The sequence below is a fragment of the Gracilinanus agilis genome, chromosome 1 (genome assembly GCF_016433145.1).
Source record: "Gracilinanus agilis isolate LMUSP501 chromosome 1, AgileGrace, whole genome shotgun sequence".
NCBI classification, from domain to species: Eukaryota; Metazoa; Chordata; class Mammalia; order Didelphimorphia; family Didelphidae; genus Gracilinanus; species Gracilinanus agilis.
This window is the reverse complement of record NC_058130.1, coordinates 125,762,008-125,779,195: the sequence shown is the minus strand read 5'-3', so window position 1 is coordinate 125,779,195 and position 17,188 is coordinate 125,762,008. Positions and strand designations below refer to the sequence as shown.

At 33.3% G+C, this 17,188-nt stretch overlaps 1 protein-coding gene across 1 annotated transcript in view; it reads left to right on the top strand.

Moving 5' to 3' along the window:
* The first annotated feature begins 5,507 nt into the window (after nucleotides 1–5,507).
* JAK2 (Janus kinase 2) overlaps nucleotides 5,508–17,188 on the top strand; it is a 67,500-nt gene continuing 55,819 nt past the window's right edge. Inside the window, exons 1-5 of the mRNA XM_044656661.1 lie at nucleotides 5,508–5,597; nucleotides 7,272–7,389; nucleotides 9,234–9,379; nucleotides 15,712–16,033; nucleotides 16,956–17,075. Of these exons, the coding sequence (XP_044512596.1) occupies nucleotides 5,509–5,597; nucleotides 7,272–7,389; nucleotides 9,234–9,379; nucleotides 15,712–16,033; nucleotides 16,956–17,075 (795 nt within the window). The 5' untranslated portion in view covers nucleotide 5,508. The remainder of the gene's footprint in view (nucleotides 5,598–7,271; nucleotides 7,390–9,233; nucleotides 9,380–15,711; nucleotides 16,034–16,955; nucleotides 17,076–17,188) is intronic.

Genomic DNA, 17,188 nt, shown 5'->3' with positions numbered 1-17,188 from the left:
TAACAGTCTAAAATCGAATTTGAGCCTAGGTCTTCTCAACTTCAGGCCTAATGCTTTATACATTGTGCTATCTAGCTGCCCTGACATCTTTTATTGTCATTTCCTTTGCAGCATTGTGCTTTTTTGTATAAATCTTGCTTCTGCCTATCTTACTCTTCATCACTTTATATCTGTCTTCTAAGTTTCTTCTTAATCTTCATATTTATACTTTCTTATACCAGAACAATATTTAGTTACTTTATATATTTGTCTGTTGAGACAAATGAGTACTCATTGTCTCTAGTTTCTTCAGAGCACAAAAAAGTGCTGATGTAAATGTTTCTGTCTAAATGGGAACTTTCCCTTTCTCTTTGGTCTCCTTTGGGTAAAAGCTTGGAAACGGTAGGTCACTGTGTCTGAAATAGTTATTTTTCTAGTATAGTTCTGCATTTTCTTTCAGAATGTTTGAAATAATTTATGTTTCTTCAAGAGATATTGATATCTCTTTCTTCTCACAGTGATTATAGACATTTATTTTCTTTTTTGCTAATTTTGGGTAATGGGAGATTAAAACTCAGAATTATTTTAATTCATATTTATCTTCTTAGTGATTTGGTACATTTTGTGTGATTTTTGATGATTTGCATTTCTATTGAAAGATCTCTGATGATATTCTTTGATCTATTACAGAAAGGTTCCTGGTTCTATAAATTTATGACAATTCTTTATTTTATATACCAGATTTTAATCAAGGATATTTGATGTTGAGATTTTTATCCAACTGAAAACTTCTCTTCTTGTCTTAGCTGCATTGATTTTATTTGTATAAAAACTTTAATTTTACTTAGACCATATTGGCTACTTTATCTTTTATGATCACTTTTAAATGTAACTATATTCTTTCTGTTTAATACATGACCTTTTGAGCTTTGTGTTTTAAAAGTTTATTCTTTTCCCCTTTTATACCTTTTGGATCAGGAAGAAAGACTGACTTTGAATGTTCTCAAATATCCTCTACTTTTTAAAATTGCTTGCAGACATAGGAAAGAATCCCAACATGAAATTATTTTCCTCCTCTAACCCTCCACAGTTATTGTATAGTTGGAAGTTAGACACAACCAGTCTTTATAATATTTCTTGTATTACTGTTCCATTTATTATTACATTTTTTCCCTATTTTAACATATTTATATCTCTTCATCTAGAAAGTAAGCCCCTTGAGGGTAGGTTAAAGATAAAGTATAGTTGTTCTTCATTAATTCCTCCCAGTGCTTGCTAACTAAGTGTTAATGATTTGATTTTTGACACTAGATTGTCTTCAAGAAGTTTCTGTTTAGCTGTATTAGTTTCATTTGTGATTTTAAATTTTTTCTTATAGGCAAATGCACTAAAGAAAATTCAGCACTGGAATGGCTTGCCTCACCATGACAGAAATGGAGGGATCTGCCACATCTTCTACCCACCAAAATGGAGATATTCCTGGAAATGAGGATACTTTGAAACAGATAGAGCCAGTTCTTCAGGTCTATCTTTACCACTCTCTTGGAAAGACTGAGGGAGATTATCTGCAGTTTCCAATTGGGGAATATATTGCTGAGGAAATTTGTATTGCTGCTTGTAAAGCTTGTGGTAAGTTTAAAAAAGACAGTTGATAGCAACCACCTTAGGTCTTATATTCAAATCCCTGTGATGTTAGGCAAGTCACTTAATCTCTAGGGGGTCTTACTTTCATTTTATAGAAGAAAACTTCCTTACCCCAGATTTGGAGGTGTGCAGGAGAGGGACTGTTAGAACCAGCTATGCTGATAACAGTAAGATGTAGTGACATTTATTAAACATTTCAGCAGCCCTATATTAAATGGCTATATAGGTAACCATATAGTAAAAACAGTCATTACAATACAGAATAGAAAATAATGATAATAGTCCACTTTTATGTAGCTCATTAAGGTTTGCAAAACACTTTTCATATTATCTCATTTGTTCCTCATTACCTTATATAATGATATAAGATAGGTTTAAGTTATACAAAGTCTATGGAAGGAAAGATAATTTTCAACTGAGATTGGGATATGAGGAAAGGGAATCATGAAATTTTATGACAGAGATGGTTATGAGGAACTTTTTGCTGTCATGGAACTGATAGTTCAGGGCTCAGGAAAGGCAATACATATAGAAATAATATCCTCTACAATAGACTTTGGCACTGTAATGAATAAAAGAGGTAGCATTTTATTTTAGAGGTAGTATTCCTTAATTTTAAGTTAATTTGTTAATTGACCACTTAAGAAAATCTAAAATGTCCAGTAGACTCCCTCCACAATCTGAATGTCAATAGGCACCAGCAAGAGCAAGTGGTGCAAAAGAAAGAGAATTCTTCGGGTTCACATTTTATATGCCCCTGTGACTTCACCACTCAGTCTCTCCCCTGGACATCTCAAGACATCTCTGACAGGCAAATAGCCATTGAAGAGGTGGACTTTGAGACTCTAACTCAGTGATTCCCAAAGTGGGCACTACCACCCCCTGGTGGGTGCTGCAGCAATCCAGGGAGGCGGTGATGGCCATAGGTTTATTTATCTTTCCTATTAATTGCTATTAAAATTTAAAAAAATTAATTTCCAGTGGGCTAAGTAATATTTTTTCTGGAAATGGGGCAGTAGGCCAAAAAAGTTTGGGAACCACTGCTCTAACTCCTCCCTCATTCATATACTTCCCCTCCCTACTTAGAAAATATCCAAAAAAAAAAAAAAAGAAAAGAAAATATCCACTTAAATTTACTGTTGAATATTAATGACTTATTCACAAATCTGTATTCAGTTAACCACAATTTATTCTACAATATTCATTACATCATTATTTTGCTTAGTAAACCTGCTCTCTCATCAATGATCTTAATTCCTAACTAATGAAACACAAACTAGAGGATTTTTTGGTAGATTTAATTTGCAGACTTATTTAAAACAAAAATTCTTTTGAGGATGAACTATGGTAAGTATAAAGCTCCCATGAATGCATTAAATACTTTCTCTTCAGGAAAATCTTTAGCAGAAACTTCTGAAGCAGAAAATGCCCCCCAGCAAAGTACACTATTCTCCAATGTGCCCTTTCAGAATAAATAATATATAGAAATAAAGCTCTGATTTGTAGTTTTGAAAACTGCCTGAGGAACTAAATTTTAAGGAGCAGAACATGCAGAGAACCATCTTCTGGACAAATATAGCAAGAGTCTCTATTTTTTTTGAAACATTATTTATCCTAAATTTAACAAACACAAAATAAAACAGCCATGCATAGAACAGAAAAACAGGATGTACATGAAACTGTAGTTCTCTCTTTTGTACCATCTGCTTTTCCTTCTTTCTTTTTTAAAACCCTTACCTTCTGTCAGTATCCATTCTAAGACAGAAGAGGGGCAAGGGGTAGGTAATTGGTGTTAAGTGACTTTCCCAGGAAGTATTTGAAGCCAGATTTTAGCCTAGTATTTCTTTTTAATTATAAAATAGATAGTTTAATCATTTATTATGTGCCAGGCACTATCATCTTGCTTCTTGAGGGTAGGAACTGTTTTTGCATTTCTTTGTATTCTTACAAAAAGTTAGGAAACATAGTACACATAATAAAGGCTTAATAAAGGCTTGCTGACTTGACTCAACTGAATGTAAATATTACTACCTTTAAGTTTTTATTCTAATGGAGAAGACAAAATAATAAAAGAACTAGAAGTGGGTGGGTGGGGATGGAGGGAACAATTTGCAGGAAAGAAGGGAGGGTAAGGAAAAGAGGAGGAGTCTGGTGAGAGTCAAGGCATGGATAGTTACATGTGAGCCACGGTTATCTTTTGGGGCTGCAAGGAGAAAACATGACCCACAAAGTTTTATTTCTAGTTGCCTTTAGATATATGATAAAGCCAACACTATTTCCCTGTCTGTCTTAGGCAAACCAGGATACTTTCCTTCAAGCATTTACCAGCTACTTGTTTATGTCATAGATTTTATTTTTTGACAAGAGTCTTGACATAGATATGTTTTCTTCAGTAGAGTGCTAACTTGTTCATTAGGCAAAGAAGGCATATTGGCTACCAATAAATAAATTAATATTTGTAGATGAACTGCTAAATTTATGTTTCTTAGAACCTTTTGATCTTTTTTATGCCACTTCACAGTCACTTCCAGAATAAGGAGAGTCTCACAAAACTAAAGGCCATTTAATATTTTCACCTGTTTCATGAATCTTCACAATCACAAAGTTGATAACCTAATGTTTAGCTTCTAGTGAGAAACCTCTCTGCATATCTCTGGGCTGGCCCTCAAAAAATATTCTCTTGTTTGAGCCTTATTTAAAGACTTTTTAGAACATACCAGATTTTGTATTCAACTGTCATGGCCTTTGGGAACCCACGGGCATCTCCACCTTTCCTTAATTCAAAGGCAAGTCATTTAACTTCTTAACACTGTAAGATGAGGATAGTAAAACTTCTATTAACCAGCTTCAAAGGATTTCTGTGAGGAAAATGTATTACAATCCTTAAAGGTATAAACAAATTTGTGGTGGTGTTGGTAATTAGTAGTATTTTGTTGAGTTATCTATCATAGTAAGTTAAATAGATATATATGCCTCCCTGTCCTACCCCACCCCCATTATTTATATTTATATTTAGAATAGGCTTTATTTTACCAAGTTACATCAGTTATATACTCACATCTTAAAACATATCACCTCTCATTTTGGAACCTTATTGGAAAAATTAATTACATTGATAATATATATTTAAAGTAATTTGACTATCTACTTATAAAGCAATTTTAATGTACATTAATAATAAGCAAAAATGTTTTTCTATCCAGTTTTTAAATTATATTCTTAAATCTATATGACAGTCATATCTTCCTTGATTGTGATTTTGTGGTTTTGTATTTATATTTCTTAAGTAATTATCCTTCAATATATTGTATCTATTATAGGATTAAGCAGAATTTAAAAGACTATTTTGTTTCTGGATATATTAAGCAGATTATGATTTATGTTAATAAAATGAAGCAATGTTATTCATGTTTTGTCATTATTGTAATTTACTAGTAATTGATTATAAAATATTTTATTGCCTTTTCATATCTTTTCTTATTAAAACAATATGTCCTTCATTCTAGGGGTTTTTTAATTTATATCAAAAACATTGTCACTTGAAGAGAAGAAAAATCAACACCTGACCATTATTTTATCCAATTTTGAATGCAGCCATAGCCAAATCTTTGCTTCCCATTCCTGTGTTTTCACTTATATTCTGTAGAATGCAGGAAACTAATGGTATTTGAAGCAACTCGAGCTGCTATTGACTATCATGCTAGTTTTCTAAAAAAGGAATGTTTGGTATATGCAAATTTCTTGTTGTATGTACATTTCACCAATGCCAATTGGAAATTTAAAATATGTATGCTTTTAAATTTCACATTTATATTTACTAACAGCTTTGATAATTTTTCTGTTTTCGTAGGCATCACACCTGTCTATCATAATATGTTTGCTTTAATGAGTGAAGCTGAGAGGATCTGGTATCCTCCCAATCATGTCTTCCATGTAGATGAGGCAACCAGGTACAACGTACTCTACCGAATAAGGTACTTTTCCAAATAAGGTAGTAAAATATTTTATCTGAGGAAGAGGAGAAAAGGGCAGGTGGATGACATTTTTTCAAGTTAATTACAAAAATTAAGATATTAAAACCAACAGAGGAAAAATCAGAACTTAATCCCCCTTGTGTAAAACAGTAAAAGGTTGGTTAATCAAAATGCTCTAGGAATAAAATTTTGTGGCTAATTGCATTTTGGAAGTGACTAAGAGTTCAACATTTATGGCTGTAATTGTGGAAACACAACCTAGTGAGGACAGTTAATGTTCTTGAAAATTTACGAGATAAAGAACTTTTCTCATTAAAATGTGCTCTTTATATTATAAAACAAAATTCCAAATGGATAGCCCCCCTTCAGAACAAGTAATTTTTTGTCCTTTATTTCTGAGGAAAAGATGGGTTTTTGCAAATATATATATCTTAAATTCAAGTAAGATTCATTACATACCTATTTTACAAAATCTTGCATTTTTAGCTATGACTCCTAGATCTGCATTTTCAGCTGTAGTTTCTATCCTGAGTTTATAGACCCATGTCAACAACTACCTAATGTACTTCTCCACTTGATGTCTTCTAGACATCTCAGTTCAAATTAGCAAGCATTTATTTATGCCTACTTTGCACCAGGAGCTGGGGATTCAGATTTTTTTTTTAAAAAGGAAACACACTGATCTCATCTAGCTTACATTCTTTTGGAGAGTGAGAGGACAGGCAACATGGAATCAATAATTCCATATTGGATTGCCATGTTTAGGAATCTGGCTAGGCACTGGGGACACAAAGACAAACATTAAACAACCCTGGTTTTCATGGAGCTTATATTCTATTTGGAGAGGTGTAATAAATTAGAGTAGTGATGGGCAAATTATGGTCCATGGGCCAGATGCGGCCCCCTGAAATGTTCTATCCAGCTACAGGACATTATTCCTAATCTGACGAATACAATGAGTAGGATACAGTACAATGAAACTTCGAAAGAGTTGCCTTAGAAACAGACTGACAGATGAGCATTTCCTTTCCTTTGGCCCCCTCTTTAAAAAGTTTGTCCATCACTGAACTAGAGAATTCCAGAAGGGAGGAGGTGGTCAGGCAATGAAAATGAAACATAAGTTGTGTTTGTATCAGGAATCTTTTTTTAGGAGCAAAGGTTTGCTCTCTGGAGATGGGAAACCTCTGATGTTTCAGAAGAATAATTTTATTGTTAGATCAGATTAAGTTTTTGATTACTCATTAAAATTGGCTTAATTGTTTCATATTTTGGAGTGAAAAGAAGGCCAGTAGTGAGATATTGAGGAAGGGTTGTGGGGTTAGCAACCACCTTTAAAAGGCTTTTTTGTATTTTTTTTTTCAGTACTGCTAAGTCTGACTGGAAAAAGAGATCGGTGGTATTCATGCTCATAAATGTTTCTCAAGTTTTCTGACTAGATTGACATTTTCTCATTCCTCCCTTCTTCCTGTCAGATATCCTCTTAAAAGACACAGCTTTAAAACTAGGATTAAAATGATCATTATTATTCATAATATATGATCATCTAATCTACTTGTGTCAATTGCTGGCATGGCCATTTATCTTTACAAGATTTAATCCTTCAAAGATTTAGATACTGGGTGTCATTGTATTAGTTGAAAATGAACTTAGTACTATTAATTGTCTTTTTCCTAGGTTTTATTTTCCTCATTGGTATTGTAATGGAAGTAATAGAACTTATCGGTATGGAATATCTCGAGGTTCAGAGGCCCCTCTTCTTGATGATTTTGTCATGTCTTACCTTTTTGCTCAGGTATGCTTTGTTCCCTTTATATTTGTTTTTTTTTTTAAGTTTTTTCTTTTGTATGTTTTTTAATCAGAGCCAATTTCATACAGAAGCAAAACTGATACCTGTCTTGGTCAGCAGGTGCAGAAGAACACATTATTAGGGGTTTTTTGTCTTAAGGCTATAGAAGGTAGAATATAGTTTCATGTATGCTACTAGATTCCTTAAACTGGTCCTGCTTCTAATTTCCTGGTTTCTTTACTTTTTTACCCCAGGACCTCTTAATATACATAGGATATATTTAAGAAGAGTCTCATGAAAGGTGATCTGAATTTTTTATAGGGATCTATAAATTCATGTAGCAGATTCATATAGTTATTTTCTAAATGGTTGGAAGTAAGACAATGAAACATTTTAGGAACTTTGTTTTTTTGCCTAGATAATTCCTTAGACACTTTAAAAATAGATAGTAAAATCTAAGACATAAAATTATGAGTTATATGAAAATTCATGAAAGGCCATGTGGTGGCCATTTCATGTTTTTTGAAAGCTGTGTCTATTACATTTATTAATAATAGCTCAAAGGCTATCTAGCCCAAGACCTTCATTTTATAGATGAAGGAATTGAGGTCCATTGAGGTTAAATGTCAATTAAGGTCATTCATTTAGGTAATGTGAGAGGTGGGATTTTAGCCCAAGTCCTCTGACTCTAGGACCAGTGTTTTTTTTCCTCTACTATCTATTTAGTACTTTTAGCATTTGTGTTTATCTACTGTCTTGAACTAATTCACATATTTTTGTTTAAAGAGATTAACTTTATTTTAGTACCTACTAAACTAGTAGTGTGAATGAAAGCAAAATTAAATAGACTAAGAAAAACTATTAGATTAACTTGGGCTTAATAGTATATTTCTGGCAGATTACCAAAGTGGCACAAGTGAAAAGCCAAGGAGTTAACAAAGATTTACACCCCTTCCCTCAGTTCCAGTGGTTGTCTTTGTTTTAGTTTTTGGTAATGGCTTATAGCAAAGATATTGTTCTTCATGGTTCTTTTCCTGGCAGTTACTGGCAGCTGAGAGACAAGGAAAAGAAAAGAAAACAAGCATTTATAGAAGGCCTACTGTGTGCCAGGCATAGTGTTGAGCTCTTTTTACAAATATCATCTCATTTATTTTTTACAACCACCCCACAGTATAGATGCCATTATTATCCTTGTTTTATAATTGAAGAAACAGGCAAACAGAGGTCAGGTGATTTGCCCAGGGTCCCACAGCAAGGAAATGTCTGACCAGATCTGAGCCTAGGTCTTCCTGCTTCCAAGCCCAGTGCTTTATCTGCTGTGCCACTAGCTGCAGTAGTCAATCAATATTAGACTTACATTCAGATACTGCTTTGAAGCATTTGCAAACTGTGGACCCAGGCAAGTCACCAACTCTCTTCACCTCACCTATAAAATAGGTCTATTCATAATACCTACCACCCAGATTTTGAGGATGAAATGAGAAAATATATGGAAAGAGCAAATCTTAATGCTCTGTATAACTGTTAGAGGCTATTATTCTTTAGAATAGTGCCTTGTACATAGTAGGTATCCATTAAATATTTAGTGAATGCATAGCCATTTCAACATCACAAATGTACAGACTGAAATAAGTTATTTCCATATCTTTTTGTAGAAGCCTAGTTAAAACCAGATGTTTTTCTGCTGAAGTAAAAGACATTTCACTGGAGCTTTATGGCAAAATTTCACAAATCACTGTGACTGATTTTCCCCTCACAGAGGCATAGATTTTGGAAAATGTATTTTAGCTAACAATGTGATGCTGAAACTAATGAAAAAATTTTCCTCTTAACTTCCTATTCACCTTTAGTGGCGGGATGACTTTGTGCATGGATGGATCAAAGTGCCTGTGACTCATGAAACACAGGAAGAATGTCTTGGGATGGCTGTCCTAGATATTATGAGAATAGCTAAAGAAAAGGATCAGACCCCACTGGCTGTCTATAACTCTACCAGGTATTTTTTTTTTTTAGCTCTTCAGTACCATACATAAATAACAACAGTAAAGTTTTTAGTTTTTTAATTCTTATATTTAAGAAGATTTTTAACAATTTTTATGCCTGTACCTATGACCTGTTCTCAGTAACATTTATAACATAGGATATCCTTTAGGAAATCATAAAAAGAACTTAAGTGATTTTTTAAAACTTAGCTAGTTTAATTCTTTAGTTCTCTGTAATTTAATCAATGTAATTACTCCATCAAAATAGTTTGCCACTCCTCTATAACATGGAAGATTTGCTTTAATAAAAAAAATATACAACCTCTGGAACTTGATGGTGAACCTCTTCAGACATTAGAGTAGTTCTCTCTAATTACAAGTATTTAATCCATATTTGAAGCCTTTCTACTTTGGTAAGACCAAACACAACTTATATTTTGTTGACATCGTTTTCAAAAAAGCAATGTTACCAAGAGACATAATTTACATGTATATATTTGTCACATGATGTCTTCCTGGGGCAGGTAGGTGGCTCACTGGATAGAGTGCTAGGCCTGGAGTTGGGGAGACCTGAGTCCAAATCTGGCCTCAAACATTTCCTAGCTATGTGACTCTGGACAAATGGCTTAACCCCAATGCCTAGCCTTTACTACTCTTCTGTCTTAGAAATGATACTTAGTATTAATTCTAAGACAGAAGGAAAGGGTTAAAATTTTTTTTCTCAACAAATGGTGCCTTCTTTAGAGTGAGGAGGGGAGGAAAGGAGCGAGATACCTAGGAATTTTAATATAACAAACAAATTAAGAAGAATAAAGAAAAAAAATCATTGTTACCTCTGTACCTCAAGTGGAAACCAGACTAGTGAAAACATTTTTATTAGATTTTTAAAATAATAAGTCTGCATCAGAGCATTTTTATGTGCTCATTGGATATTTGTTAATCAATTAATATTAGAGCAGCTATACTTTCCTATCAAGCCAGGAAGAACATGAAGAGAGAATTTCTCAAGATGAAATTTTAAATACCCTATATAAGTAGGATATAGCTTATATAAATCTACTTTGAAGCAAGCCCAAGATATGAATGAATAGCTGTTATTATCCTACCCTTATTTTTATTAATGTGACTTTTCTTCTTTCAAGTTTAGAGACCACAGTAAGCTGAAATGACTCATACCTCACAAAGCATAAAAAAATCATATACAGGCTTGAATGAATTTCATTTTATTCCCTGAATATTTGACTTTATAACCTCTATTCCTTCAGTAACATCTTTCTACCATACCCTTTCATTCATAGTTTTCTCCATGTCTATTTGTATTATTTCTTTTTAAGTATTCTTAGGCCTTTTTGATATGTATTGTTTTGATTTGAGAGGGCTAGAAAGCTGCTTTTTCTTTAAAAAAATTCTCATCCAGTGGTGCTTCATTTGTCTAGTTAGTAGTTTATGACTTTCATCCATATTAAAATGTAAATACTCTAGAGATGAATTTTTTTTCTTCATATGAATATGGTATTTGGAACCAGATTTAGATAAGGAGATAGAGAGATTGGCCAAGTACCTTAAGCCTACAAAGAGAGGAATGAAAGGAGTAGTAGAGGAAAGCTTTAGAAGTGGAGGTAGAAGCCATGAGCAACAAGATGGAGGGCTATATGTTTTCTCTGAATTCCAGGACCTCTCAGATGTCTTCACATAATGCATAAATTTTTGTACCAGAAATAAAGCAACTTTATCTGTCTTCATGGCCTAGGATATCCAGAATCCAAAAGAAAGTTTAAAAAAATCTAAAAATGCACAACTAATGCTTGTTAACCCTGAGCTCACTCAGCACCTCTCCCCCCCCCCCCCTTCTATGCTACTAATATAGCAAGACTGAACTAGCAGACCCCTGGAGTCTACCCACAAAACCCACCTCCATGCCCCGGACCTAATTCCTTCTTTCCATTTCCATGGCAACCCCCAGTTACAAGCTGCAGAAGTTTGCTTGGGTTGTGAAAGACAACTAGCACTGTGGCAGACATTCTTATAGCACTAGCATTGTAAAGCTCTGAACTGCTAGTGCCAAGTGCTTGTAGCATCAGCATGGTAGTCTCCTCTGAAATACAAATAATGGCCCAAAGATACCAAACTGGGACAGCATACCAGTATGGGAGAAGGCTGAGATGCTTTAAGATCCAGTCCTTAAGAAAACCACCTTCAGGAAGGGCAGCATCAGAAAGTAAATAGGGGGAAAAAACAAATTATCAAAGATTTCAAGAGGAAAAAAACTCAGAGACCATAAACAGATCAGTCAACAAGGAGAACATTAAAAACAGAAGGAAACATGGCCTTCAGATCTAGTTAACAAGGTCAGACATTTATGAATAAATACTGAGAAACAAAGGAAAATAATTCATTACTTGTTAAGACAAAGGTCCTTGTGGAATGTGAGAACATGGAATCACAACATGCTATTTCTAAATGGTCCAAAAGAGAAATACAAATTATTAGAGCAGATTTTATGTTCTGTTCAGCAAAAACAATAGGCAGAATAGAAAAACTGGAATCTTCAATGGCAAGTCTCACCAAAGAACAGTAGATTGAGAATATAATATTTAGATGTGAAGGACAATATAGATGAAGAGAAGCAAAAAAAGAATATTAGAAGAAAATAATCTCACTATGCACCAAACATACTGATCTTGAAGACAGGATGAGTAGAGACAACCTAAATATCATAGATCTCCCAGAAGAGAGTAAAATGCAAGAAATAATAAAAGAGAGGACTGCCTAGTAATTCTAGACCAAGAGCATATAACAATTGAAAGTATTCACAGATCACATTGGAAGGGAAAAAGAAACCCAAAGCTGCAAGTATCAAGACAAATAATGATTAAACTTAACAATTCACTTCAGAGACAAGTTCTGCAAATGATGCAAGAGGACCTTCAAATATAAAGTAAAGGAAATTTAAATAATGTAAGACTCTTCTACACTCATCAGAAAATATGTGAGGGAATGGAAAATTGCACTTTGAAGAGTAATGGAATTCAGGATGCTACCCAAGGTGACCTATCCTACAAATCTGAGCTTAATCATAAATGAAAAAAGATGGATGTTCAAGAACAAAGAAGTATTTGAAAAATTTTAGGAAAGAAAACTAAAGCTGAAGATATTATTTGTTTCTTAACCATCCTAAGTAACAGGTATGTAGGAAGAATAAATAAATGTAGCCGCCAAAGAAAGCAAGAACAACAGAGTGGCAGTAGAGTGACCAATAAGAAACTTTTCCCTAAAGGTGCAGAAGGAGCGATGAAGGGATGAAGATGGAAATCTGGTGGAGGTAACAGCAAAGAGAGAGGACATTATGAATAGGACCTGGCATTAACCTACCTATAGATGAATCAATGTTTTTATTTTTGTGACACTACATTAAAACATGGAGGGAATGTGAAAGGAAGTATCAATGAGAAGAAAGGAATGAGTAGAAAGGGGAAGATGACTTGCAATCTCAGAAAGAGAAAAGCATAGAGGTAATTGGATGAGAAGTAGGAAGGAAGGGTTGCAAAAGAGGAGAAAGGAAGGAGGCCTTACTTTGGTAGTGAGAGGGAATTATTCAGATGAATGTTCCTTTGGGTGAAGAGAGATTGTCTTTGAAGGGAGATCAGGACCCTGTGCTGGATATGGCCTGAGAGATTTGGTGCTTGAAAAGCCTACTCATTGTACTTTCATAGAAGGGAGTTGGAACTCCTAGTGGGCAATTGGTACCTGGGAGAGTGAGAGAGTATGGCCCCAAGGAGGAGCTTTTGAGGGAAATGTGGAAAAAATGGTAATAAGGGGAGACTATAGATCAGTAGTGGGCTACATAATTGAGGATGTGTTGGGGGAGGAACCCTACAATGAAGTAGTAGTGTTCTTTCTGACACCTAACAATAATGACATTGTTCTGGGAATGAGGAATTATATAATTTTTGGAGTTATATTTTATGTTATACTTGTAGCTAATACAACCTTTACAGATCAAAATACAATAAAAATAACAATTGCTTCAGAAATCACAAACAAAAGATATAAACCCAAATGGAGACTTTATAATGAAATCCCAAGTAACGAGTAGATCAAAGAAAAAAATCTTAGAAACAGTAACTATGGAAAAGAAAATGATAATGATGAAATAACATACTAAAAACTCTGAGATACAGCTAAAGCAGACTTCAGGGGAAAAATTATATCCTTACAACTACAATCATATATATTCACAAACCAATCTAAAATAAACACAAAAGAGGAGATATTAACAATAAGAGGAGAAATGAATACATTTAAAATAAAAAACAGAAATAATACTAAAAGCTGGTTCTTTGAGAAATCTAATGAAGTCATTAATCTTTAGATAATCTGATTAAATAGAAAAGAGCAGAAAATCAATGAAATAGCAAATGAGCAAAGTGAAACCACAACAAAACCAGAAGAAATAAAAAGAATAATCAGAACATATGCCCAGTTATATACTAACAAAATTGGAAATACAAAAGAAATAGAGAATAGAGAAAAAGAAATTTAAAAAACTCAAACCATCAGAAAGTTAGCGTAGAGATCTTGAATAACCCAGTCTCAGAAAAGGAAATAGATCTAGGTGTAAAGGAACTATACAAATACCACAAGGTGGGGAGACCTGGACCTGATGGATTCACAGAATTCTATCAGACTTTTAAAGAACAATTTGTTTCTATACTTAACAAATTATTTTCAAAAATTGAGAAAGAACCTTACCAGAATCCATTTGTGAGACAAATATAGCCCTAATGTCTGAACTAGACTGAACACAGAAAGAAAACTAAAGACCAATATCATTAATAAACATTGACTCAAAAATTTTAAATATAATCCTGTCAAACTGATTACAGTAATTCATTACAAAAATTCTTCATTATAACCAAATAGGTTTTATGTAAAGGATTCAAGGATGGTTCAAAATAGGAAAATAATCAACAGAATTGTCTTAAAAACTAAAGCATCCCCAAATCACATGATCATCTTAATAGATACAAATGTCTTTGACAGAGGATAGCATTCTTTTATGCTAAAAAACTTACAAAATTAAGGCATAGAGGGACTTTTTTTGATACCATCAAACCCATCTATCTACAACCAAAAGCAAACATTGTGTGCCATGGGATTGCAGAACTTTCCCCAGTAAATAAGGGAGTACCTACTCTCTCTACTGTTATTTATTTGATATAACTATAATAGCAATCTCAGTAAGAAAAGAGAAAGAAGTTAAATGCATAAAGATAGATAAAAACAGAGATGAAACTGTGCCTATTTACAGATGATATGATGGTTTGCTTAGAAAATCTATAGAATCAACAGAGATACTAATTGAGGCAATTAGTATTTTCAGCCAAGTTGTAGGTTCCAAAATAGATCCCCAAATATCAATAGCATTTCTATATAGTAATAACACACAAGATATACTAAAATAAAATCCCTTTCCACACAATAACAAAAATGAATAAAATACAATGAGGATTGGCCACCATAGTCCATCAAGAGGCCACAGCCCTCATTTTGAAGACCACAGATGTAGAATAGGAATGTCCATGTTGGCAAGTCTGATTTGGAGAAATATCAAGATGCTTTCATATCCCAACAAGCCATAAGGTTTCTATGTCATTCCCAAAGTAATCTGTCTCTCTTTTCTGACCCTGAGGTATGACATATTTTTTATAATTAAGATACCATTTTAGCCTCCCCTTTTCTTCTCCAAATAAATTATACAAAGTCCTCTTATGTCAACTCTCCATTCTCACTTATGTAAATAAAATTTCAGATTTAGTGAATCCCTTGGTAATCTATATAAGGACTAGATTTTAAGGATCAGGGAGAGAAATGTGGTGGTTACTCTTTATACTAATTGTTAAAAGCATTCATTTTTCTTAATGTGACTATTCACAATGACATTTCTATTGTTTATCCACCTCTCCAGTTAAAATTAATTTGTCCCTGCATGGGTGCAGCAAACAATAGAACAGGAATTGTATGTATTTTGTTGCCATCAGTGAGGAAATATATATTGCATGTTATCATTATAACTTTCTTTGGCAATGCCATTCATCTGGTTTTGGGTCCTCATAGATATTAAACTTATCCACTTAACATAATTTGGTTTTGCAGCTTTTTTTTAATATTAGAAAAATCAAAGTAGAAAAGGATAGTTTCTACTATAAATTTGAGATTATCCTGTGCTTACATTGCAATCTGCATATACATATATGCATTGCTTTGTGTGTAAGACAGCTGTTAGCTATTTCAATTTAGATTTACTAGTCCTAATTAAATATTTCTTGTGTTCTTGTGTCACTAGCTACAAGACCTTTTTACCAAAATGTGTTCGAGCAAAGATCCAAGATTATCATATTTTGACTCGAAAGCGAATAAGGTACAGATTCCGCAGATTTATTCAACAGTTCAGCCAATGCAAAGCTACTGCCAGAAACTTGAAACTTAAATATCTTATAAATCTGGAAACTCTTCAGTCTGCCTTCTACTCAGAACAATTTGAAGTAAAAGAACCTAGCAGAGGTCCTTCAGGTGAGGAGATTTTTGCAACCATTATAATAACTGGAAACGGTGGAATTCAGTGGTCACGAGGGAAACATAAAGACAGTGAGACCCTGACAGAACAGGTAATCCTTAATAATATGTTCCTATTCTTTTATTATTTTAAATTGAATGACAGTGAAAAAAAGTAATTCTGATATTTTAGGCATCTGCATTTCTTACTCAGGTAGACTCCCATTGATGTCAATGGAAGTTTTACTTTAATAAACCTACAACAGCAGGGTCTATTGCTGTGGGGATTTTTTTATTGTTTCAGAATGGTTTTTAATTAGTTGTGTATTACAAAGTACTTGTTTGCTATAATAATTTGGTTATAATTACTTTGAGAAAAAACTCAATTATATTAGGATTGATTAAAACCTTAAATGCAAAAGCATGAACTAGTTACTGTCTTTGGCTCTCTTTTTTTTCATCATTCCTTATTGATGCCAGAAGGGGCAAGAGTTAAACAAAGTAGAATAGAGAAAAAGGGTAAATGAAACCAGACAATTTTTATTTTTAATTTGTTTTATAGGAAAGAGTACTTGTTTAACAACTAGGAGCAATGTAGTTATTTATTAATGTTCCTTGTAGAATTTTTACTTGTTCATATTCTGGCTGCCATTTGTTATTAGAGGATTATAATGAGTAAGAAAGGAGATATCTTATATCTTAATCTCTAATATCTTAATGCTTTGGGAATTAAATTTCTAATTAATGATATCTGTTGATTCTACCTATAGTGCTGACTTGCATTCAGAATGTTGTGCTTAATGGTACAATAAAGTCAGAAAACTTTTTTCCTCAAACAAGAAAGTACATTATAATTTTGAAACTGCTATAGGTTAGAAAAAATATTTACGTTAATGTTGAGGCGATTTCATTTTAACCTCTTCTATTTAATAAAAAAATGAAAGTTGAGATGTTATCATCTTCCTAAGTTCTATTTTTGAATTAGTTCAATAAAATAAACTTAATTTTAAAAGTATCACTCAATGTTAATTGTAGGATTTACAGATGTACTGTGACTTTCCTGATATTATTGATGTCAGCATTAAACAAGCAAATCAAGAAGGTTCAAATGAGAATAGAGTGGTGACTATTCATAAGCAAGATGGCAAGAATTTGGTAAGTGTTATTCTGATAACTTATAATTATATGTTACTTATGTAATTGATTCAGTTAACAAACTAAAAACTATCAGAAAAAGGTAATCATTTGAAGCTTTTTTGAAATATAGA